The sequence below is a fragment of the Urtica dioica genome, chromosome 9 (genome assembly GCF_054948205.1).
Source record: "Urtica dioica subsp. dioica isolate 48M chromosome 9, U.dioica_male_clone48M_v1_H2, whole genome shotgun sequence".
Classification (NCBI taxonomy): domain Eukaryota; kingdom Viridiplantae; phylum Streptophyta; class Magnoliopsida; order Rosales; family Urticaceae; genus Urtica; species Urtica dioica.
The window spans coordinates 13,288,529-13,315,192 of record NC_142764.1 but is presented as its reverse complement, the minus strand read 5'-3'; the positions used below and the strand labels follow the sequence as shown (position 1 = coordinate 13,315,192).

The following is a 26,664-nucleotide window of genomic DNA, read 5'->3' as shown; positions in this document are numbered from 1 at the left end:
TATACCCAATATATTCTTAACTAAAATTAGGAAGTTTCCAGTTATATTCACACGGGAGAACAATGCAGCACAAGTAACCCTAGTCTTGAACATCTTCTTGCAGATTCGCTCAAACAACTTTAACAAAATTGTTTTGCCGAATCAAACCATGCCACGTAGGATCCAACATAGTACGTAGTGTGTCGTAAGTTTAATTTTTGTTGAAATTGTATTTTTATTATTAATAATATAATTGATGTTTATCTTATGGTATGTATTGTGCTTAATTAATGTCATGTTTTATTAATGTTATCTTATTTACTCTTTTTTTTAATTGATGATATGTAGTTTTTATATAAATTATGGTCAAAATAATAAATTAATTTTTTTTAAAAGTTGAATTTGCAATTAAAAATTGTTTTACACCAAATTTGATGTAGATAAATAATTCACATTAGATTTGGTGTAAAACTATTTATCTACAAATTTGATGTAAAATTTACTGTGAGTTGGAGTAAACTCACGTCAAAATATGTCTTATCTCACACTGAATTTGGTGTGGGTCGGTGATCGGAGTCTTTGCGCATAGTTCATCAGTGTTCTTTTTTCTTTAGTTCCTTTTACTCTATGATCATAAATACTTACCAGTGATTGAAGAAGAGAAATAAATCTTCTGTCATATATCTGGTTTGTTTCTTCTTTTTCATTGCAGCGACGAAATTGAAAAGAAGAAGAAAAAAAAAATTACAGAAAAATTCGTGTTACGTGAGTTTGATTACAAAAGAACTTTCTAATTCCTCTGATTTTTTTTTTTTTTTTGATGGACAAGACTAATTAACGAAATAGAAAGAAAAGAAAACAATCAAAAGTAATGAATCCAAAAGAGACACAAACTGTTATAACGAACGCACAAGAGAAAGAAAAAGGAAAATGACACGAAACAAATCAATGTACAAGAAATAAAAAAAAAAAAAAAAAAAAAGCTTACAAGCATTTAAAAATCTAGAGCCTAAAGGAACCACGTCTCCTCTTGGAATTGTTGATCTTGGCAGAAGAAGCGTTCTGAGGAACAGAGAGCTCGGAGTACATATCGACGAAGAACTTATCGACGATGTCGAGATAAACCGGGCTTTTGAGGCGCGAATAGTAATGGATCGCCTCTTCGATATCCAGAGCTTGTTCCATATCTCCAGAATCCACCATCTCCAAGTCCTTCATCTTCCGAGCAAGCACTTGACCTCCTTGACCTTCGTCCTTTCCTTTCCCTTGACGACTCTTCTTCTTCTTCGCCGCCATCGTCTTCTCATTCGAGATCGCGATCTTCAATGGACTCTTGATGCCTTCTTCTTGCTCTTGCTCTTGCTCTTCCTTCATCTGCGGATGCTCTGCAATGGCGGATTTGCTCTCTCTCTTGCTTATCTCGTCAAGCTGAGCCTCCCATTCCTCGTACAGATCGCTGTAGATTTGGTCCGTCTTACAGCTCTTCAGCTTCCTACTCCCGCAAGAGAAGCTTCTGAACGACAGCGATTTCGGGAGCTTCTGGTAGCCTCCGAAGAAGAAGAGCTTGAGATTCCTAATGGTTTTCCTTGCCAAGCTTTTGCTTTTATGGATTGTCTGTCTCAACAGCATTTGTGGCTTTCGTTTGATTACGCCAATATCTTCTTCTTTTTAAGCAATCCACTAGAAGAGACACAGCTCTAATCTTGCTTTATCTCTCTCTCTGGATATTATTTTTTTCTCTCTTTCGATATACAACAAGGAAAGAATGAGACAGTTCAAGTCTCTTGAGCTTACCTGAAGACAAAGCTAATTGGGAGATTAAAAATAAAAATAAATATATAGATCACTAAATAAGGAAAGCTCAAGACATCTTTGTCATATTTCCTTTCGCCTGTGATTATGAGAGTACAGATGATGATGAGGCCTTTGCTATTATGTATACTTCAATTATTTTTTTTTTTTGTACAATGCAGTGAATGTAAAAAACAAAACAAAACAAAAAAAACCCCCAAATTAATGAAAGTTAAGTTCAGAACATATTCTGTACGTGCAAAGGGACATAATTTAAATAAAGAGCGGATTATGAAGGATAAGAAACTTTGGAACCTCATTATTATTGATGATTTGATTTTGACTGTTTGTTGTGTAAAAGTGCCTAGGCATTGATTAAGATGCAAAGCTAAAGGTACCAGGTTGTTATGTCTCGGTTTATACTTTAAAGACAAAGATAAAGCATGTATTGTAATTTAGTAAACCTTTATCTTTTGAGTTCAACCATAACTTAGATTTGGTTGCCCTTTTTTATTCTTCTGAAACTGTGGGACCCTTAGCGCTGTTGGTCTTAAATCTTAATCCATTGTTGAATTGGCATAGTGTTGGAACAGAGATCCCACTGCACTATATCAAGCTTAGAAAGAAGCACAAGTCACTTTGTTGCCACAAGTTATAGGGATTGCTATAATCAGCAGGGTTATGAATTTAAAGGGTTCATTATCTGAAATCAAAATTGACATGTCAAACCCAAAATTCAAAAATAATAGATACAAATTTTGTTGCTGTCAGCACAGTCAAGGAGTCACATGGGAAGTAAAAGGTCTACATCAGTTTCCACACTCTAATCTTCACTTGCTTATAGTTGGTTGTTTGATAGTTCTGATGAGAGACTCTCTTACTGCCTAAAACACAGTTATAAAAACAAAATATAATAAAGCCAAAAAAAAAAAAAAAAATGAAAAATATTGGCATTTATAAGAATTAACAGCATGGTCCCCAATTTGGAAAGAGGTAGGTGATAGAAGAAGAGCTTTGCTGATTGGCATGATAAGGTGCATTGAGAACTCTGAGCATTAAAGTCATTTTCAAACAGTTGATGTGTTAAAAGCTTCTGAACAACTCTACATGTATGTATGCATATTAATATATAATTTACTTGGAAATATGGAAGCTCATTGCAGCTAGGAAGAGACATGGAAAATTATGTCAGCCTCTTTGGTATCCAATGGGGACCAGAGAGGGACTTGAATTGGCCATTGTTAGGTTTGCTCATTCAATACCTGTTCTGTTTACCTGGCTGAAGAGCTGCCCTTGGAAACATACAGCCCTTAGCCCACTGTGTCTGTTAACCTAGATGATATCAAGTAGGACAATGTTAAGAGTTTTGAATATTTATGGAAACAAGAAAGACAATTACAAAATTGACTTGACAAAAACCACCTCTCTCAACCTAGGCCCTTTGGAGATAAGGAAGCAATTGTAGGTCTTTAATTCCAACCCCATTACAAGTTCCATAAGAGTTTTACTTCTCAGAAATTAAATGTAAATCTTTTATTTTTATTTTTAGTTTTATGTATTTATAGATAATGTATACAGAGAGCATGTGATGGATATAAATGCGCGGGTACAAGACATGTATGGAAATATCCCGTTTTAATCTTAGGTTGTATGTACAAACAAGTATATCTGCCTACGGTTTCTACTGAATCAACCGAATTACAGAGATGAAATATCTGATTTAAAACCCTCTGTTCTTGTTGTATTTGAAGAACAGATGCAACATTCTATGGAGTTCCCCGTAATTATCGGTTGAAGCTAAACGGGCCTTTATCCATTCAGGAAGCTTGGTGGTTGGACGAGAGAAGTTTCTTTTTGAGTCAGATGTGTTTGTGTACCGAGTGTCAACCAGCAAAACCGCTGCATAGTCGTTAACGTGCCGAATCGCTCTGCCTGAAACACACAATGAAATGAAACAATGTGCAGTTAATTCACCGTGGCTCCTATTTACATATGCAACACACATGAATAATGTATGGTGAGTCAAAATGAAATGAGCTAACAAGAATGTAACTTTATATTATATTGGAGAAACGCATAGAATTAAATGTCCCAAAAATAAATGCAGTTTATTATGGTATGTATTTGTTGTCCATACCAAAGATTATGGCATGGCAGACTGAGAGGTCAATCCATAATTTGAAAATTCAACAAAGGAATCAATTTTCACCATAAACTAGCCTAAGATATTTGCCCGGTTAGATATCAGGCTAAAATGTGGAACTTTGAATAGCATCATGAAACCCGCTTCTAAAAAAGTGGAATGGTTCCAAGGTGGTTATCACTCACCAATTGACTGATTCACAGCTTTCATGCAAAGATTCTCGTAGTATTCTCTTCCCCTGTGCTTGCAACTTCTGAGGATGTCGATCCCAGACTTAGCATCTCCACCGCTGATCTCATCATGGAGAGAAAGATCAGAAGTTTTTGTTGAAACCGGATTCCCCAATCCTTCAATAAACTTGACCCTCTCCATCAACTCGATATCAGAGGGGCTAGGATAGGGTAGTCCAACCATAACTACACATCGGCCCATGCCATCGCTCAAGTTTATCCCTTCTGATATCTTACCGCCAACTATAGCCAGAAGTGTTGCTCCTGTGATAGTTGGATTAGATTTGAGATTCCCGGCTGAAAGCATATCGATTGTTTCCTTGTATTCCCTGAGAACAGATTCCACGTCGGTATTTTTTCTGGGCTCTCGGAATATGCGTTTCTTCTTCGCGATCCTTTCGAGGATCCCTGATTCCTTCCAGGCATTGTAAACCTGCTCTTCATAGTCAAAGGAAGAAAAGAATACGACGATTCCTTCAGGAACCACCGTCGTCAAATTGCAGACCAAGCGCCCGAGCTCCTGTATCTGCGAAGTCAGGTCCGTGAATAAGAACACGAGGTTAATTAACCTCTGAACGTTCCTCCAAGTTGGCTTGAACTATGCATGAATTAAAAAAACGAGATGAACCTATAAAACCGAAAACTAGAATAAGTTCAAGCTATCGACAAAAGCGATTTGCAAACCATTTCGGATGAGCTTCTGGAAGTATAGCTGAAATCGAAAGGGTGACCAGAAGGTCCGCGAGAAACTGAAACCGGCAAAATACTCTCTGGAGAAACAATGTGACTGCACGAGAAGAAAGACAACTGGCTCGGTGACAACCATGGGAAGAGCCGTTCTCTTGTTTCGTCTATGGGTTGCAGAGTTCCCCCAGCCAAAACCACAGCATGTGCTTCACCCACAATCTACTTTAAATCGGGATGTTGACAGTTGGTATTAGTATATACAAAACAAAACAAAAATACAAAAAGCAAATCAAGGCAAATTTTTAGCAAACCTCGGAGAAAATATTTTTTCCAGTCAGCATGACATATTTCAAATATCCTCCTTGTTGTCCCCTTGACCTTGATATGATAACCCGTCCATCGCCATCCTTGTTCGTCAAGGACTTCAACATATCAGCTAAAGCACGGAAACTGGACAAAGTACTTCCTTCGTCACTGTATTCTGCATTACCTTTTGGGGTCGATGCTTTTTGCAAGCTACTTAATTTATCTCCATATCCACTAACCTGGGAAGACAAAAAGTTCATGACAACCCAAAATAAAGAATGATGAATAAAATAAGTAACAGAAATTACTCGGGGCTGGTGAGCAGGAATATTTCACCTTGTGCATAATGTTGCTTTCCTTTATGTACTGAAGCAATTTGATCAAGTTTATGTTGTCTATGTTTAGAGAAAATAAAAAATCATTGATGGCCATTGTAGAATTTGAAACAAAACTTGCTCCAGATGTCTTTGCCGGTTCTTGGAATGGGTCCGTACAATTGACATCCTTCTCGGTGCACAGACCTTGCAGAAAAGCTCTACAGAAAACCATAAGAGTTTGGATATATCTCCGATTTCCAGGTCCCAACAGATTGCGAAATCTTTCAAAGTACTTCTCAATATGGTTCTTCACATCTTCCAGCTGAAAGAAGACATTACACACAAAAAATATTCAATTAAGACAAACGGCATCAGCATCGAATGAGCCTATTGCTGCTAGGTTCTAAAATTAAAACCACGCTAATAAATTCTCCTGCAAATGAAGGCTTTTCTTTGATGGGTCAATACTTGTTCTCACTTCTCAACAGGGTTCAAACAAGAAGCCAGAGATTGAATTCCCGTAGAAATACAGATAATGGATTTAACAACTAGCTTATGATTGGACTTACTTGAGCCAAAGTGATTTTAGAGTTATACATGTCGAGAAGAGAGTCTGCTAAATTGTGAGCCTCGTCGATGATAACAATATTATTTTTCAAATTCAGGCCAAGCGATTCACGAGATGACTTGGACAGAAGAGACTGATACGGTAGCACAACAAGATCTGCTCCAGGAACCATGCTTCGAGAGCCGTAATACGGACAAGTATTTAGGGCTCTACCGAGGTGAACAAGATCTTCAATGTCCATTGCACCTTGTTGAGATATCTCACTTCCAAATTGTTTTTGCAGTTTATATTTTCCAAGCATTGGGCAACCGGATGAAGCCTTGGTCCTGCGCACTCTTCCCCCTTCCCCCAAGTTCTGAAATCAATTGCGTATCAGTGACAGTGATGAAGAAAGTCCTCACTCGGCCCATGAAAGAGGAACAAAAGTAAATTCAACTAGAGTAGCTCGATATTGTAGTATTTTCTATAAGCTTACCCATCCATTTTTTGGGACGCTAACAAAAAATGGAAGATCAATGAATGCTATTTTCTTTTTATTTGTAACTTCAATTGAGCAGAGAGACATGGGGGTTAGACTTTGACATACATAACAGAAACAAAATGATATTCGAGAAGAAGAAATAAACCTCTTATGACGTAGCTTCAACCATTATTTTTTTCCTATGGTTTAGTAGCTGCGAATGTTGCTTAAAGCACTTCTTCTTAAACACTTACTTCAGGGAACTGTAAATTTAACTTTTGCTATTGAAATTGCAGGTAGTCTTATTGAAAGACTTCCCTCTGAGGGAATGGTTCTTCTGTAGCTTTCTAGTAAGATTGAGAAAAGTTGTCTTCTTTAATATCCTACTTTTCTCGTCACAGGAGCTGTAAAAGTACTAGCTTCAAGGAGGGTAATTGAATAGCTAGGGAAGTAAATATTGGCTACCTTAATTTTGGAGACTTTATCGTGTTTCTTCTTTTGAAGTTCCGAGCAGCGTTCATTGATGCGACTAGCACTTCCAAGCTTCAGCACCTCTGAAATAAATAACCCTAAACCATTACTAAATACGAACTTCAATGGACAGGTTTTATTGAAAGATTAGTTTACCTTCATTAATGCAAAAATTCTTCCTAGAGCCCAGGCAAATAGCATTTATTTCAGTAGCAAATACCGTCTTCCTTAACTCTTTAACGAATTGTGAGAGCTGTGAATGAGTTCGACTGCAGAAAAATATCTTCAATTTCTCTTCCTCTTCCTCGCCCTCCTCGTTAGAACAATCATCGTCATCATTTTCATCACTTGATGAACTAACAGAAACCCCACAGGTCCTCTTATTAGTTTTCCTATTCCCCGGATCTCCTTCATCTTCACTATGATATTCTTCCAACAAAAACTCTTCTTCATTCGATCCCACTCTCTCATTCGCCACGTCTTTTCCGTCTTTCTTACAGCATGAACCTTTCTCAGAGTCCTTGCACAATGGGTCACTGAAAGTCCCAGGTTTCTTTCCCATATTGTTTTTCCGTGTTCCTTTCCCAAACTTATTCTTCTTTACCTTTTTTTCCGGGCTTCGAGTTTCTTTTTTCGTGACGAAGTTTCTCATCCAATCGGGCTCGTCATCCGAGCCATTTTCACCACCTCTTGCACTGTTACAATCAGGCTCAGCCTTTTTCTCAGATTCTTTTTTCTCTCTCCTATCGATCAACCACTGCAATGTGCTACAAATTATGCTCAACGTTTTCCCAGTTCCTACCCAAAAAAAGCTTTCAAATTAAGCCCCAGAAGCATGATATTTAAAATCTAGAATAAATCCAGAAACAAATTTTTTCTCAGATTCTTTTTTCTCTCTCCTATCGATCAACCACTGCAATGTGCTACAAATTATGCTCAACGTTTTCCCAGTTCCTACCCAAAAAAAAGCTTTCAAATTAAGCCCCAGAAGCATGATATTTAAAATCTAGAATAAATCCAGAAACAAATGGCTGGTAGCCAGGAAAAAAAAAATGCAACGAATAAGCGCTCGTTGCATAAATGAACTTAAATGACTGTTCAGTCACAAGACCCAAGTCATAACTTATAGTCTTAGATCCCAATTAGTTGGAAAACTTTGAGATGAACCAACTTGGCTCAAATTAAGAAGGGGAAACTGAACTTGAAACAAAGATGTGTAACACTCGCAGGAAGTCAAAATAGAGAAAATAGGGGATGTACCGGTGGGGCTTTCGAGCATTGAGACACCGCCATTGTCGAGAGAGGTGTAGAGAGCGTTCATGAAATCGATCTGTATAGAATAGGGTTTGTAAGGAAACCCTTCAAACTTCGGCGCGTTCGCTCTCTCTGGTTCCATTTTCCAATTTCTCTCTCTCTCTCTCTCTCTCTCTCTCTCTCTCTCTATTCCTTTCGTCTACTTTATGATGCATTTTGATATTTTATATTTTTACCGGGAAACCACCCTAGAAGGCATTCCCGCGCGTTCTATTTTATATTTTTGGTTTTGTCCGCTGTTCAATATGTTTGTTGCCTCTAGTTAGAGCACCTTTAATGGTTTGTAGCTTAACAATTGTGAGGACTTGCTAGCAATTAGCAAAAGTTGTAAGCTAGTTGCTTACCATTATTTTGCATTTTACCTATTAGCTTAACTAAGCTACCTTGTTTAACTAAGCTACTAGCTTAGCAATTAAATGGGTCAATTTTTTTATTTTATTTTATTTAATAAGTGGGAATTGAATAGAAAATAATAATAAAATATTAATTATTGACATGTGGGATAAAGTTAAGCTAGGAGAGTGATTTAGCTTACCAATAGAGAACAAATTTGCTTAAATTAGTTGTAGCTTAAATTGCTTATGTGGCAAGTTAAGCAAATATGGTATTTGCTTACCATTAAAGATGCTCTAACAGCAAATTCTTCATTATAATTTACCATACCGATATTAATACTGAAATTTTAATTTCTGAATGGAAAAATTGTACAATAGATATTTGAAACTTATTGATTAGCAACATAGCCAAAGTAGCCAAATTTACGTTTTCAAAACTCTTTTGATAGCCAAGATTAAAAAATTTTACGATTATTATAAGCAATATATCATTTTAACTTTAATCTTTGGGTATAAAAAAATTGAAGTCAAATTACTACACATTTTGACTATTTCACTAGATTAAGACAAACTTTGATTATTTTGCAAATTCATAACTTTAAATTGGTTATTTAGCTATATCATTCTTTATGAATTTATCAACTATCAATTGATAAATTATGATGATTTTAATATCAATCTCTACCGATCCAAATATATTAGTATATCGGATACCGACGAATGTACGGATAACTTCATATCTATATAAAACACGTGAAATATATATATATATATATATATATATATATATATATATAGGAAAAATGATATGAAGTAGCCAATTCAAACTATGACTTTTGCAAAATAGCCATAGTTTCATTAGGTATAGCAAAATAGCCAATTGAGAGTACTACGACTTTTAATCCTGCCTCGATTAATTTTAATCCAGCCTTCATAAAGCTTACATTCCGTTTTTATAGTTCGTTCGGATTAAATTTAATCCAGCCTAGATTAATCTTACTTAGGCTAATTTGCTTATAGTTGGCAAACTACGGCTATTTTGCAAAAGCTTAAATTCTATTTGACTATATAGCCGCTTCCTCTCTCTATATATATATATATATATATCAGGAAAACCTAAACTAGTCAAATCATTTATACAATACTCAATATACAACATAAATCTCAATGTTATACAACATTCAATATAGAACATAAATTTTGTAGATGTTGTAGTCGGTCCATCAACAATCACGAAAATTATATATTATATTTAATGTATCGATTCACTTATATTTATGTGGATCTCAATAATTCGTTGTATAAGAATTGAATAAAACCGAATTAACGTCTAAATAGTAGTACAATCACGAAGTGGAAAATAAAGGAGGCGAAATCGAATAGCTTTATTAAATACTGAATGTGAACAATAAGATGTCAAGCTCGGCCAAATAGTTGACGAGCTCAACATATAATTATAGTACGAAATTTGTTTAATATCGATAATAATAAAATAGTAACAGATGACTATTTATAGCTAATCATGTCAATTTATAGCCGAGGTCGATGCATCCTCGTCGTAGTTTTGAAGGACAAGTGGTCGAACTGGAGGTCTTCAAGGAGCCATCTGCACGTAGACTTGAGCTGGAGGAGATGATAGGACCGAATGAGGACCGCTTCTCTCGGGTTGTCGACGTGGAGAGGTAGGGCTGAGTCCTGATTGAGGTCAGCCGATCGAATTAGGCTAGGTGGGCTATGCTTGAGATCACCAGATCTTCTTGTGGGTTTGACCCAACTGAATTTCAGTGGGGAGACCGAATAACACCCCCACAAATTTAATGTCATACAATATTTAAAATACAACATCACTCATAATATCATATAATATTTAAAATACAGCAACCAAGTATTGAATCTATCCCCGACCTGTAGAGCCTTTATCCATTATCGAACTATGTGTCCTACGTGAATATATCCCCGACCTTTAGAGCCTTTATCACCCGCATAATTGATGATGAGATACCAAGTTTTATACAGGAAGCATTAAGTATTCCGAGGAGGAGAAAGGCTGGGTTGGAAGAGATGCGAGCACTCAAGAAGAATGACACTTGGGAGGTGACAAGCCTGCCTAAGGGGAAACACGTTGTTAGCTGTAAGTGGATATTCAGGGTCAAATACCAAGCTGATAGTCTGGTGGAGCGGTGCAAAGCTAGACTTGTAGCTTGAGGTTTCACACAAACCTACGGGCTACACTATGAGGAAACCTTTGCTCCGGTGGCAAAGCTTGGAGTTACGTGAAGAGTCGGCACGAGGAGTATCAGTCGACTCGTGGACTCGAACTCGACTCGAGGAATGAATTCATCTCGAGGAGACATGTAGAGGCAGCACGAGGAGTAGCTAGTCAACTCGTGGACTCGGTACTTGACTCGAGGAGTGAACTCAACTCGGGGAGAAATGCAGAGTCAGCATGAGGAGTAGCTAGTCGACTCGTGGACTCGGTACTCGACTCGAGGAGATGTGTACAAGATGTGTTTCTCTTTGGGACCTCCGGCCTGACCATCGGCCCCTTGAGATTTTGCTACACTTTTGTTTTTGTTTGTTGTTTTTGTTTTTGAGCTCCCTATTATTGCTCCCTATTAGCCCCCCGAGTTTCTTGTGTTTGTGAGACGAGGACCAAGAAACTCTCGTGTTGGAGGTGTACAATAGTGTGCATTGATATGTGTAAAATAACTTTTTATTGCAGTAGGGAGGTCGTTACAGGTTGTTATGGCACTTGGCCTTCTTTGAAAAAAGAAAATTACATAATTGAAATGAAGCGATTACAAAGTCGAGAGAGTTCGGGTGTGAGTTTATGGGCGAGAGCTGTGACAATCACGGCTTGCTAGCAGACGCGACGAATTCCTTGAGGTCCCCACTTCGAATTAGGGAGTCAATTTGCTTCTTAAGCTGGTAGCATTCTGTCGTTGCGTGTCCGTGGTCATGGTGATATTCGCACTGTTTGCTCTTGTCCCTCGTTGCGGGGTCCGTCTTCAGCGGGGGCGGAGATCCTAGTTTTTCCCTGTATAAGCTCAGGATCCGGCTGGGCGTCGCGTTGAGTGGGATGAAGGGCTGCTTCGGGGCCGGAGAAAGATGGTCATTAGAGACTCGACCGTTTCTACGCCTCTTTCTTCGCGAGCCACCAAGATTTGCCCTTATTACAGTACGACGTGAACGCTTTCTTGAATGGAAACTTGGAGGAAGAGGTGTTCATGCAAATTCTGTCGGGATTTGACAACCATACTAGTGAAGAGGTATGTCGACTGAAGAAAGCTTTGTATGGACTCAAGCATTCACCTCGAGCTTGGTTTGGATGGTTCTCAAAGGCTATGAAGGAGCACAACTACCGACATGCCCACTCTGATCATACAATGTTCTACAAACACTATTCGGAAGGTAAAATTGACATCCTAATTGTGTATGTAGATGATAGTAATGATAGGCAGCGATGAAGTTGAGTTAGCGGAGCTAAAGGAATTTATGGCCAAACAATACGAGATGAAGGACTTGGAAATCTCAAGTACTTCTAGGGATTGGAGTAGCTTAGTCAAAACGTGGAATTGACATTTCTCAACGAATGTATGTGTTGGATTTACTAAAAGAAACTGTCCTACTTGGTTGCAAGCCATGTTCTACTCCAATTTATTCAAATCACAAACTCATGAAAAAGAAGAAGAGCATGCGAAAAATCAAAATTATGCACTACCTCAAAGGAAGTCCAGGAAATGGCCTACTTTTTACGAAAAATCAAAGCAGGCGAGTTAAGGGCTTACCAAAGGGCTTTATCGACATAAATTTAATGAATTCCTAAGCAAGTTGGGCATGATAGATTTCTATGCACCAACTTAAGGGGGAATGTAAGAAGACTAAATTAGTTGATTCAATATTAGTCATTATCAAAATAAATTAGCTTCGTCTAATTTAGGTAGCTATTTAAATTAGGATATTAGATTTTATTTTATTCCTGATTTTAGTTTATTTTGTTCCAGATCTTTCTCCTTTGTTCTAGGAAGGAGTGTTGGTGAAAAAACCGGGTCTGTATCAGACACGAACAATCGCTCTAACACTAGGGGTTGTTGATTATTCACCTTATCATAATAACCGTACGGAAAAATAATTAATTACGCTATCTTAAGCTAATCAATTTAATGGTTATTAAAACAAGATCTAGTTTTGCTTAATTAATTTAACCATGAGAGCATATATGTCAAGCAACCAATATAAAGAGACGAGTTATTAGAAAACTTACGGGTTTCTCCTTAAGCTTTCTGAATCGGGATCTCCTCGAGCTCCTAATCTTCTTCTCGTCTCGTCTCAGCCTCCCAGCGTCGTCTTCTACGATGAGCCCTCTAGGATGTCTTTGAAACTCTCGGGATCTCATTTGTTTCGCCTTGATGACACCATAGTCTTCCGAAACGTAATCTCTGGACGAACTAGAATACAGTGTGGGCATACTCTGAATTTCACTACGACTCTGATTTATGATTTCAGATCGTCCGTGTTTATGAGAATGGAATCATAGAATTCCGAGGGAGAGGGGGAGAGATAGAATTTCGTCCACACTAGGTGTGATGGGCGAAATTTTTGCCTCTACAAAAATGTATATCTTGCTTCCTCTTAGACCCCATGAGATATTCTAGGAAGATCCTAGAGATATTTAATTCTCCTTTATTAATTCTTATTTTGTAGTTAAGCATGAGCCATTGGATCTTGATTACAAATCCTACTTTTTCTCACATCCATCAGATTATAATCTAGGATATTTATCTCCCTTATTTTTCTCATATATTTAAGGAATCTAGATATTTGAGAATAACGAGGACAATATCTTATTTCCTTATTTAATGGAGAGAATATCTCTACCATTATTATTCTCCTAGAAATTAGGAAATTAATTATGAAAGAGAATAAATGACAATATCTTATTTCCTTATTTAATGGAGAGAGAATATATCCATCATTATTATTCCCTCTCTTATTTAATTAGTTACCACAAATCTAGCGACTAACTAAGGAGAGAATATTGGATAATTAATACCCTAATGTAGGTGCCCAACATAGTGCTACTGGGCCTAGGAATTTCGAATTTTACAGTGTCCAGCAATAAATAATTAATTCCATAATAAATATATTTAATTCGGCAAATAGACAAATTTTCTAATGAATGCTGCTAAACAATTTATAGCTGCGAGATTGTAATAATAATATGGGTTATATATGTATACAACAACACTGTTATAAGGGTTTTAGTTTTAGGCAACCTTCTGCTAATTTTCTGTTAATAGCCACATCAATCTATTTACAGCATGTTAAAAGACGTGAATGACCTCAAATAACTCTAGCCAAATTCTCGCTCATTATTTTCAACTCATTAATTCAAATAGAAAACAAAATATTCGGCCATAACTACTCGCACAAATTGAGGGAGAATTTAAAACACCATTAATGCAAATATGTATACTCTCTCTTTATCTCTACGCAACCGATAAAAATAAAATCAACGCTCTGCAACATCGACCGATGCTCCACCCTCTGCAACATCGGCCGACGTTCGTCGATGGTGACGGAAAACGGTCTGTGCCTATCGGATTGGATTGGTGGAGGGATTACAGTATTTTTTGTATTATGATGATCCTTCATTTTTTTTATCTCTTCTTCTTCTTCTTCTTCTTCTTCTTTTTCATCGGAATTGCTGGTGGTTTTGAGTGTATGAGATTTGTTTCAGTGATTGTGAATTTGCTGAAATTTTGGTTCTAGTGAATTCTTATCCAGTATTGTAAATACGACGTTGATTTACAGTTAATACCAATTGTTTCATCGTAATGCATTGTAAATACAAAGATGATTTACATTATATTCGTGTAAATAAACTGAAAAAATTCTGGAAATATTTTGGACGTTCTAAAATTATGAAAACAAATAATATCAATAAATGAAGAATATATGAACAGATTTTATCCATAATGAATTGCCACGAAAATAGAAACTAATTAGCTAAAGTCAACGCTGAAAATTTCCAAATACACGTTAACAATCTTTCCAAATCGGTTAGATTCAAAATTAAAAAAAAATGCCTAGTTATTAGCGGGCGTAATAAATAAGGGCAAATGTGTAAAACTAATTCAATTAATAAGATGCCACGTAAACAAGATGGGTATTTACGAGAAATTAATGAAAGGTTGGCTGAAACCAAATTGCTAGTGTTTAAGATGGCTACGTAGCCAATTATTTGTAATAATATTCATTATTACCAGAGAGTTCTTATCCGTCTTTATTAGAGCCGAATCGGGGACTATGGACCTAGTAATAGAAGCTTAACAAATCCAATGAAAAAGAAAAAAAAAAAGTTATTTCTCTTTTTCCATCGATTCGTCTAATCTTGATCAAATACTCAACTATGTAAGCCAAGACTGAATCCTCCTTTATACTAAAATTATATTTTCTCATCGTAACGAGTGTCCATTGATCTAGTCAGATCGTAATCAAGATCCTCCAGGTTCAACCCGTATCGAGAAAGGTCAATAATTCCGTTATACCTTTCTTGATACGTATATACCCTAAGCACTGTTGCTTCCCCATCGAAAGATTCTTCCGAACGTACATACTTCGGAAGTGCCGACAATCTATTGGTTATGAAATCAACCATTAGGTGAGTGAACATTGACTTTCTTTAAGGAATGCTGGATTCCGTATCTGTCAACCACTTCCCACTCGAATCATATTCTGAAACTCTCAAGACATAAACTATGATTAGCATGATAGTAAGCCTTTTAGCGAATAAGTCAAAGAGCGCGGTAACATGATTCAATGTCCATGATCACTTCAGGATTTAGATCAAGTCTCACTGTGACCATCATAGCGACCTCGATTAGTGTGTCGTAACGGTACTTAAACGACACATCTACAACCAAAGCATGTACGGGTCGTGTACTTACCACAAGTGCATAATGCTCTCACGTCGTGATCAACCTTCACTAGTGTTCCACATATATGACTTTAGATACAGCTATCCAGACGTGTATTAGTCATCGACCATATTTTAGCTCACCGCCCGAACTCAGGTGCCCAGCACGTGACTCAGTTTAATACGGAGGCTACGGATGATAGTTGCTATTGATTCTGATATTCAGAGCTCAACCCACTAATCATATGATGCTAATAAAGGAAACCATTATTCTATTTAGTAATCATTTATGATTTATTTATTATCTCTCGTGGGCAAGAATTTATAACAAGGAGTTATTCTGATTGTAACCTATAAAGTAGCGATTAATGAAGGCTGAGAGTTCATTCGCTCAATACATTTTTTTTCTCTTAGTTAATTCTGGTAAATGATGATTGTTGATGTCGTTTTCGAGCCTCAACAATCACGAAGAAAATAGTAGAGATATTTTGGTGTTTAATTCAATTTAATTTATGTATGGATCTTAGAAAGACTTCGTATAAGAAATGAATATTATATACGTAATAATGAATATGAAAATAGAACGTGAAAATAAATAGCTTTATTAAAAATCCGATCTCAAATACAGTGATCGAGCTCGACTGATTAGGAACATAATCGACAAGTTCGGGAATACAAATTGAGAGAGAGAGAGAGCGATAATAGTTAAATTAACGTCCAAATTCTCTATGAAGAAGAGAATTTATACTATGACGAGATGCGAAATCCTCGGAGACACGTATTGGCGACTTCGTCATCATCTCTTTCTCTACCATGTTGCTTCCACGTTTGAATGGGCTCGGTAGAAATTGCGTACTCTCCGGATTTCAAGGCAAGATCTCTTCTTCTGTGTTGACTTCGACTTTGTCATGACATTGGCGGTCGCATTATGAGTTCGTAAATGGATTTGGGCCGGCCAAAGAGACACATTTAATTCGTACGACAATTAATTTAAAACAATCAATTAATATTTATCATTTATTTATTATTTAAGTTTTAAGTTATTTCAACGAAATGAGCTTTGGTGAACACTGGGCTTTGAGCGCAATCTCAAAAATTATATTATGGAGCCGAACTCTACCCCACAACGATATAAATCACTAATTAACTAAAATAAACGAAACATAGATTAGTTCTTTAAAATTAAGTTTGAAATTGGTTAGATAGCTAAAATGTCTTAGATATACAATTCTTTATACCTTCCTAATATCTTCTCTTTATCGTTGTGGCGTTGTTGACTTGTGGTTCTTTTTTTTTTTTTTTTTTTTTTTGCAAAGCAAGTTGACTAGTAGTTGTGCAATGATTATTTCGGTTCATATCTTAAAGAAGAGATCTCCGAGCGACATAGTCCTAGAGTAATAATTTTTCGCAAAGCAAGTTGACTAGTGGTGATAAATAATTTTTCCTCAATAAAAAAATGAAGATTAATAGTCACAAACTCTAATGAACTCACCTAGACTGATACCCCCTAGACATTTCCCTTAATATATATACACATATATATACACACATATATATATATATATATATATATATATATATATTTTGTATGAAATAGCCATTTCAAACTTAATGTTTAACAAGATAGTCAAAGTTTTATAAGTTAATGCATTCTAATCATTTATACTGTTAAAAGACTAATATATCCTTAATGTGTGAGTGAATCCATTTTTCCAGGATTTCAAAATAATTAATCTCGGTGTAAGAAAGTTTTATACACTATTTTGAATCCACTTACATGATTCAAAAATTTTAATCGTGCCTTCAAAAATTTTAATCTTCCAACAGGCAACAAAATATTTGAAGTCTAGACATCTGCTTCGAGAAGACAACGAAGTATCAAAATTTTAATCATGCTTTCAAAAAATTTAATCCACCGTTCGATAAACCAGAAGAAGAAGAAGAAGAAGAAGAAGAAGAAGAAGAAGACGACGACGACGAAGAAGACATTGATAGTGGCAGTGATGAAGATCGACGACAACATTGGCCACAGAAATCGACGACGACGATTTAGAGACCGTCAAACCCTAGCCTAATCACGAAAATTTTGGCAAAAAATTAGGGTTTTGAAAAATCTCGCTCTTAAACCTCCCTCCGATCTCGACGAGTCACTGCAAATTCTGGTGAGCACGCTCTCATCGTCATCGGTGGGGCGAGGAACGACGTGACGCCTCATAATTAGCGAATCAGGAACTTGGTGAACTCGGAGATGTCTTCCTTGACGTCGTCGGGGCCGGCGGGATTGGACCGTGATTATGGCGGCAAATCGTTAGATTTAGGGTTTGACAGGTTTATTGAAAAGAGAAGAAGATGACAGCGGTGACTGCTTTCAATCGCGCCAGAAATCGATTCGTCACTGGATGCCAGAGCTGAGGCTGAGCAAGTCATGTTTGGCTCGCTCGATGCTCTGTTCTCCACCGCGGAGTGAATCCAAAAGAGATCGGAATCCTCGTTGTCGGAGGCCTCATTGGGCGCCAGAAAGGCTGAGAAGCTCCGACGATGCGAGGAAGGCTGTTGTGGATGCGCCACCGCTGCGGTCGAGAGCGACGGAAACGGCGGGTCCATGACGATCAGTTTGTTTGTGTGTTTAGGGCTGGTTTAGCATAAGAGAATGGTATTTTTGGAGTTTTTAAAGTTACGGCTACTTTGCCTCAACTTTGAAAAGTTGGGCTAATTTGTCAAACTCAAACATAGAAATTGCTAGATAACTGCATCACCCATTCTCTTAATGCTCAGAAGTGCAAAAACTATGGATTTGTTTGGCGCACCATTTGAATCGGTCATTTCATTCAAACTGTTCCATTATGAACTGAACATTCAAACTGGCCACTTGAACTGGCCATTTGAACTGTCGTTCCAGAAGTTACGTAAAAAAATCCATTCAAATGGAAAAACTGATAAATTAGTGTTCACTTATCACCATTTTATCAGTATATGATGTAGCTAATGTAAAAATAAAAGTCATATTATTGACAAAAATTTTACCAAAATTTATACACGTTTCATAGTCAATTATTCATTATGATTTTGTCATGCATACACGTTCAAAGTGCAAATTAAAAGTAATAAGCAAAACTAAATAAGATTGTATAAAGTAAAAGTGAAGAGTTGGCGGATCACAAAAGCTTGCCTGTGAATCTACTCGTGTAAAAGTGATAAAATCAATGTGTTGATAATATTTTCTTAAACTAAAAATCCTAACTTTATTAGTTATCCCTAAATAAAAAATAAATAAATAAATTGTTTACTTGTTAATAATAGAATATGATTCTTTTTTATTTAGCTACTACGATTAATAATAAATTTTTTAAAATCTATAATTCTTCAGATTAAATTCAAATTGAATATTTACATATAAATAAATAAATTGTTTACTTGTTAATAATAGAATATGATTCTTTTTTATTTAGCTACTACGATTAATAATAAATTTTTTAAAATCTATAATTCTTCAGATTAAATTCAAATTGAATATTTACATATAATTCATTTATATTCATGTGAACAAATATATAATAAATTAGTATGTTTAAAATGGTTAACATTACAAATGACTTTAATTCACATATCTATCAGAATTAAAAATAATGGTCAAATTCCCATTTAAACCCATTTTTAATGACTAGAATGATTTTTAATTTTTTGTTTAAAAACACAAAAAACCATTTAACCAATTTATTTTAATGATAATGGCTTATTAATGTCATGCCAAACACCCTCTATATCTATATCTCGACTCAAACATATGTTATTTTTGCTAACTAGAATGACAGCTGCACCAGAATTCAAGACGTAGCCAAAACTTGTGGCGGTCATTCTATGTTGTGATTTTACAGCAAGGAGCGATTCAACCAAGATATAAACAGTTCATGGTAAAAAAATAAAATAAAATAAAAACCGAAAAAATGTAACTTCTCCCATCAATATACAGTAAAGACTTGCATTTATCTTGCGGTTTGCTTACAAAATCACCTCAAACTTTCTCAAAACCAAAACTAGTTACAAAACTCAGGCCAACGAATAAAATAAATTCTCAAGCAAAGGCGACGATCCAAAGATTAAAAGAAAAACTCAATCTGACAACAGAATCGTGTAGTCAGGCTATGTACCATGGCATGAATGGATCAAAGACAAAATGACTTCTCAGCTGGATGTTGGAAACAACTGAGGCTGAGTATGTAGAGAAGCTTAGCTTGATTTAAACTCACCGAATTTATACTTTTCATCCTGCAGCTGCTTGAATATGTAATCCATTTCTGGGAACGTGGATAATAGCAAAAGTTGAAGAAGATCATATGCCAGTTGCTTTACACAAACAGACGACTGCACAACGGAACCAATTTTGTTCAATAATCATTTAAATTTCAAAGCAAAGTATCCAAGAAAAAGAAAAGAGCAAGTAGTTTCGCCAGCTGAAGGGTTAAGTCGCTTATTTAGATAGATAATTTGGTGCAATATGAACTTGGGATTCAAGCTGCAAATAAAAAGGAGTACATTTACCAAGTACCAGCAAGTCAAAATAAATGTTCTACCATTGTGAAATGATAGTTAACATCACAAAAATCCAAGGTAATAAAAAAATTCTGTACAAAACAAGGTATGTACCTGAAGAAAGAAATAGAGATCCTTAGCACACTGCTCATATTCTCGACGACCAACTAGACCAACGATAGCTGCCGGTGCATTTTCTGCATCCAATGAAGAAAAAAAGTGGTCCTTTATATTTCAAGCCGTGTCAAACTTTATGTTGCGCTCTCCAAAGGAAGAGTAACTTGGGACCTTTGGAGTACCTATCATTAGCTCGTATACAAACTTCGCACGCCGGTCTGCCTCTACTTGTTGCTCATCGTCCTCCGTTATCGGCGACGAGACTCGTCCACTAGGGGAACTCGGTGATGGGTTCACAGGTGGCGGTGGTGGGCGTCTCTTTGGGTGCTTGGTTATGAATATTCCATCAGGCCAAAGTATCTGCGCAAATTACATCAAGGCCCAATGTTTAGTTCTTATACCAAAGTAAAAAAGAAATAGTTGAGCCGAAATGAGAGAACAAAGTGAAAATTTTGAATGCAAAAGGTACCTGCTCGAGCCGATTGAACCCTGAAGCAACTACTGATCCCTTGCGTAGAAGCTGGATTTTCTCGATCAACCAATCATCAAAGGCATCGCCCATTCCTAGTTGTAGGACTTGTTTAGCCACCCAAAATGCCTTTCGCCTGCCAAAAAACAAAGAAGCACAAACCACATCATGAGCTCTTAGAATAAACTCATCACATTGACATTTTATAGGAATTAAATATGATGGCCAGGTATACTTTGCAAGCGCAAATGCAAGTACCTGATCCATCCCCCATCTTGAAGTTGGAAAATGCAATCCACTAAATCGAGTATGGGAACACTTAAATTTGGTGGTACCCACTGAAAAGAAGAATTGTATATCACACAGAGAGGTATAATATAATGGCTAGTATAAGACACAAATAGTATGGGGTTGGCAGAAAGAATATTGGTACGGGACAGAGAAAACTTCGCAAAATACCTCCGTAGGGAAGGTGGGCTCAGTCGCAGCATCATGAAACAACTCTGATACACCCTCTTGAGTACCATTCGCTCTTTCTTTAGTGGTCTTTTCCAAGTTTCCCAAGGATGAATCGTTCTTTGCTCTAATTTCGTAATCAGTACCATAATTGTCATATGGCTTTACAAATTCTTTGCCAGGGTTTTTTGTTGGAGAATAGGACACGGTCTTTTCATTCAATCTGAATCCATCTGCCACCGCGTTATTCTTCACCTGTAACGCAGGCTCCCCGTTTTCAATTCTTATATGTTCTCTCTCATCCTTCAAGGGGCCATTGTTGCTTACGATCCCTTTACTTTTGTCAGATGACTTACCATCCAAATCAACTATAAAGTTTCAAGAAACAATCATCAGTAAAATTAGTGGTCTAAGAAATAAAGCAGTAATAGGAAAACTTTTGGGGTTTTGGTCACAACTCACCTGATAAAGTGTCAATGATGGAGAATGAATTGGAGAAAAAATATGTCTGCATTAAATTTTATAAAATGGTAAGATATTCTACCCTGCAACACCAAGATATACCTTCTGTATAGTGTATAATACTGAGACATAAGACTATTCTGAACCTGAGAATCAACACTAAGAAAATCCCAAACTTCGATTGATCCAGAAACTGTTGGAAGTTGCATAAGCCTCTGGAGAATAGCAAGTATAATACAGGTATAAGTCATTACAAGGTAACAGAGGGGAAGATGAAATCACAAAATTACAAATTCTACATGCACATGGCCCATACATGCAACTAGTATGGCTTCTTCCAGTCTAGCTTTTTTATTTCTAATAAATTCACTACAGATAATATCAGGTAAAACATAATATGAGACAAGTGAAAGTAAATTACAAAAAAAATAAAAAGCTCAACTTTATCACTTTCTACAATTAAGGATTTAAATTAATATAACTTCAATAGTTTGTCGTGCTGAGTGTACTAGAAACAAGTTGTCATCCGCAATGCCTTAATACATATTCTCTCTTGGTATATATATATATATATATATATATATATATATATATATATATATATATAATTTAGGTAACTAGCCAGCTTAAACGTTTGGGATTGCTATATAGCCAACGTTTGGTAAATATTAGGTAAATAACCACAAACATGACGTGGCATTCCTGGTTTTCCATTTCTTTGAAATAAAAAGGTGGAGTATTTACGTCAATTTAAGCGTGTAAATATGTGGATGTGACTATTTACCTAATATTTACCAAACATTGGCTAAAATAGCAATTCCAAAGTGTAATTATGGCTATATACCTAATGGATATATATATATATATATGTATATATATTACTTCCCGTTTTTATGCCTTCAGTGTATCATGAAAAATTTATATAGACTAGTTTAATTTTCTGGAAGAACAAAGATAAACATAAAAAGAAAAAGAGAAACCTTAACCTTTAAATAGTTATCTAGCAGTACACACCGTTCTCGGATGACTGGTATGTCCAAGCCACTTGATAGGAAATGCTTAGGTGGCAAATGAAGATTATATTCTGAAAACATTTTTAGGCGGCGGTGTAATTCCTCAAAGTGCCGAAACCTGTTAAAAGGAAGTTACAAAAGCTTTTAGATAGACGGAATATGAAAAAAGATTAGCTAAATAATCAGAAATCCATCCGCACAATGGAGTGAATAGTAAAGTTGATAGAATCATGGATAGCAACCTTCGTTTGATTGACCAACTATGATTATTAACATCAGTTACAGATATGGAATACACAGCAAATGTTCTTGATCCACTCTTCACAATGTTTGCACCCAAAACCTGTGCAAAATGATACCCAGTTTGCAATTTACACGTATGGTACATGATACATGTTATTCATGTAATAAAGAGCCTAAGTAGATACCATAAAAAGTTATAGGTTTCTAGTAAAGTACCTCACATCTCAGCTTATAGAATGAATCTACTGCCAATGAATTTTTCAGAGAATTGACAGCCAGACCTTGACTTTCTGCAGGTTCAGAAGAAGAAGCAGCCAAACCACTGTGAGCCCTACCCAAGCTCCCAGTATCAGAATCATCAGTAGAGTCATCATTGTTTGCAATAAGTTTTGAAGAGCCAAGTATATCCTGCCCATCCCCAGACAAAAAGCTTGTTCTCTCAATCTCTTGCCACACATTACCCCTGTTATTGCTTGTTCTAGACCTCTTCCTACTAGGCGCCGTTTGTAGTCTTTGATAATGAGTATGCCCTTTTGCAGCTTTTTTATCTCTACGGCCTACATGATTTTCAAGTGGATGATGTATCTGAGCAACTGTTGTGTTTCTATTATTTTTACCATCCCAAACTTTAGTTCCCGGAGAATCAAGGCCCATGATGGATTTGTCTTCTTCTGAAGTGTAAGAAGTGCTGCTTAGTGAACCTTTCTCCTCTAAGTTCAGAGGATTTTTTTCACCATTTTCCTCGTATGATTTGATTAGAGAGACACTTGATAATTTATGAATGCCACGGCGGGATGAGTTACTCGTCTTCTGGTCTGCATGTTTTTTTCCTAGTAAGTTTTCCCTGGGATTAGTTACTGATTTCTCATCATTTTCTATCACAAGCTTCCCTTGTGAAGAACTTTGGGGAGCGTGCTCAGTTGGCCTATCATCCTTGTTCGTCTTTTTGTAGTCTCTTCCTTTCGTCCACATGTTCTCAAAATGCTCAGGAGCCAAGGCTTCTGTTTTCCTATGAGATATAACATCAAGCATGTCACCCCATTCTCCTCCAGAGCGATGCCGCTGAATGCCTCTCTCGTCATTAGTTTGATCCATGGCCATTGAATTCCAGGAACGAGTAGAACGTGTATCAATGGAAAGCAGTGGATCTTTCACATTCGATGCATGTTCATCCCCACCACCTCTTTTCTTTGACTGATCCTTTTTTAACTGTACAAGTTCAACTCCTGTAACAGAAGGATCTAAGAACCTAGTAAACTCATCAGAAGCTAATTTTGCCTGCCTATCTGAATTCTGCTGAGCTGAGTCGTGTACTACACTAGCTACACTAGCCGCTTGTTTAGATTTGTTCATATTGATAAATACATTTTCAATTCTCTCATTGATAAACCTGCACCAACAAGTAAAGTAAAGATCACAATACCATCAGAGATAGCCGTGCATACACAACACAAAAAAAAAATGTGAGTACTTTGGTGTGGCTAAATTTAAGACGGGCCGCATTACTGCACATGCGAGAAGCTCCCTGGTAACATAACGAAAGAAAGAGCACTGTAGGTCTTCAGGCTTAAAGGTATAAGAGATTAGACCATCCATCAGATGTTGCAGAACCTAATTACAGAAAGCACATACGTCATACTCGAGAATATATATGCATATAAAATATTCAGGGAAAGGTTCACAGATTGAGGGGTTAAGGTCGAATCATAGTCTAGGGGGAACAACCAACCTTGTGTTCAGCTTCGGGGGAAAATAAAGCAGGATGTAATTTATTCTCAGAAGCCATAACAAGCCGTAGTTCAGTGTCTCTTTGCTCAATAGTTAATACTCCGACTTGTTTTTCAATCTTCACTTGGGCCAAACGGAAAAGCTCCAAGTGAGAACATATAAGACTAATAAGATCCCTGCAAAATTCTACGAGTCTCAGTCACCATTCCCCACCAACCATTTTATTATTATATTAATAAATAAATATATCAATATTGGTGTCAAGCATTGTCAGAACTAAACCTTGTGAGAAGATCAATTAGATTTATATTCCTCGCGCGAGCTGAAAACTCCCCAAGAACACCATTCATTATATAGACCAATTCCTCCGGACCGTCCTTATCGGGAGTTAAGCGGCCGTACCAGAGATCTGTCACCCACTCAGAGACTATATGTCTAGTGAACTGATCTATTGCACTCTCAGCAACAGGAGAGTTCACTTTCCTTCTCCACTCAGACTTGTCGACTACTTTACGGCCTTCTACTGGTTTCTTTTGTGAAGGATTATTCGCCGAAGATGGTTTGCTATTATATGCTGCGGCTTTTCTCTTCGTCTCCAAATCCAGTGATACATAACGAAGGATGATAATTAAACAAGCAGCCGCAGGCAAATTGAACCAGACAGAGGAGCTTGTCACTATAATTCAAATGGACAATGAAAAAAAAAATGCATCATTATTGTTACTAATCTGGTTTCTTGAAGCAACATCACAATCACACCAAAACAATTTTAAAGAAATAACACTAACTAGGTTCATTTAAATTTCTCAATGAATGTATGACCAAATAAGCCGAAACAAAAAATGTAAAAGCTCTATCAAGCTACCAATAAGAGTTCTCATTCCGATTAAGGAAGATAGAACACAGCTGAGGATAAATTGCCTAGCTAACAGATTAACTAGGCGGAGAATCAGAAACCGCAATGAACGCAGGGTTGCAAGTCATATAATCAAAAGACTACGTTATGATCAGATGACGAACACATAATAAAATCAACCAGTTCATCAATGCCAAATTCCAAAAAGCTGAGCGAAAGAAAATTAAAAGAATTAAGAGGAAGAACTCACAAGACATTATGTAAGACAAGCCAACAACACATATGGCCAGAAACACGATCCTCTTCTTGGCCTCCTCAGCCAGGTCCCGAATCGTCACGCGTTGCTTCTGCGAGCTCATATTTCCAAACGAGGTTACCAAAACCCTAGAAAATGGAATCGGAATCCGATTCTATCAGTTACAGACCAGTATCGGCGTCGGATCGCGGCGAGGATCGGAAGGAGCGGCAAACTCGAATTTTATAGAGGAGTTCCATCGGAGAGAGAGCGCGATCGGAAGGAAGGAAAGTTGAAAGAGGGAGAGAGAGAGAGAAGAGAGAGACCGTTAGGTTTTGATGGATTGGCAATGAATGAGGTTGCGTTACAAATCGGGTGTAAGTTCTTATCGAACTTTCTGTGCGTCACTTTCTCTCCTCTCCCCAGTGTTTGTATTGAATTCAACCGCCATGTCATTTAAGCTCTCTATTTATATATCTCCCTCTTTCCTTTTTTTATTTTTTTTAATACTCATATTTTTATTTTTGACTTGTGCTCACATCACAAATAATTCCTAACTCGTAATATTCTGTCGTCTATACTCCTCACACTATTCTCCCAGGCATAAATTCTTCGAGAGGGCCTTTTAAATCGGTATTATATTTCGTATTTTATTGAGACTAGTAAAGTACATCTAAAATCGAGAAATCACATTTTGGTTAGGACGCTTTATTGAGATTTCCCGTCTTCTTGAAGGAGCACCATCTCCTTGAACTCGTTGTCTTGGTCATGGTCTTGGTTCTCGGACAAGCGTTATAGGGACGCCCTAAAACTTTTTCCAAACTTTTTATTCTATCGATTGATTCCACTAAAAGATCGGTACCAAAAATATCTCAATTCATATGCATAATATTTATATTTGATGCAATAAGCTCAATAATAAATTAGCCCACAAAGTAATTTACAATGCTATCCTTCATTGATATGATTAATTGGGCGAGAATGTACAAGATGCAGTTTTATACATCTAGTATTACTATTACCTATTATCCTCTA

At 36.7% G+C, this 26,664-nt stretch overlaps 3 protein-coding genes across 4 annotated transcripts; all 3 read right to left on the bottom strand.

Moving 5' to 3' along the window:
- Positions 1-851: 851 nt before the first annotated feature.
- LOC149385074 (uncharacterized) lies at positions 852-1,991 on the bottom strand. The gene has a single exon (XM_089625945.1). The coding sequence runs from the start codon at positions 1,606-1,608 to the stop codon at positions 982-984; it is 627 nt and encodes a 208-aa protein (XP_089482071.1). The 5' UTR covers positions 1,609-1,991; the 3' UTR covers positions 852-981.
- A 1,290-nt stretch (positions 1,992-3,281) lies between these two features.
- On the bottom strand, positions 3,282-8,388 carry LOC149385073 (RAD3-like DNA-binding helicase protein). Of its 2 annotated transcripts, none has more exons than XM_089625943.1 (9): positions 8,213-8,388; positions 7,109-7,750; positions 6,947-7,035; positions 6,023-6,376; positions 5,473-5,775; positions 5,142-5,375; positions 4,828-5,049; positions 4,099-4,669; positions 3,282-3,702 (listed from the first exon to the last, which is right to left on the bottom strand). In XM_089625943.1, the coding sequence occupies exons 1-9, from the start codon at positions 8,346-8,348 to the stop codon at positions 3,491-3,493; spliced, it is 2,763 nt and encodes a 920-aa protein (XP_089482069.1). In that variant the 5' UTR covers positions 8,349-8,388; the 3' UTR covers positions 3,282-3,490. The 2 variants fall into 2 exon arrangements, with proteins under 2 accessions (XP_089482069.1, XP_089482070.1); XM_089625944.1 differs by having other exon boundaries at positions 7,109-7,709; positions 8,213-8,383.
- Positions 8,389-19,432: 11,044 nt separating this feature from the next.
- Positions 19,433-26,083, bottom strand: LOC149385072 (phox (PX) domain-containing protein). Its single transcript, XM_089625692.1, has 15 exons — positions 25,645-26,083; positions 24,821-25,214; positions 24,540-24,714; positions 24,282-24,421; positions 23,027-24,200; positions 22,810-22,910; positions 22,541-22,685; positions 21,701-21,769; positions 21,555-21,600; positions 21,096-21,460; positions 20,895-20,974; positions 20,637-20,772; positions 20,350-20,527; positions 20,165-20,247; positions 19,433-19,882 (listed from the first exon to the last, which is right to left on the bottom strand). The coding sequence occupies exons 1-15, from the start codon at positions 25,751-25,753 to the stop codon at positions 19,748-19,750; spliced, it is 3,330 nt and encodes a 1,109-aa protein (XP_089481818.1). The 5' UTR covers positions 25,754-26,083; the 3' UTR covers positions 19,433-19,747.
- Positions 26,084-26,664: the final 581 nt, after the last annotated feature.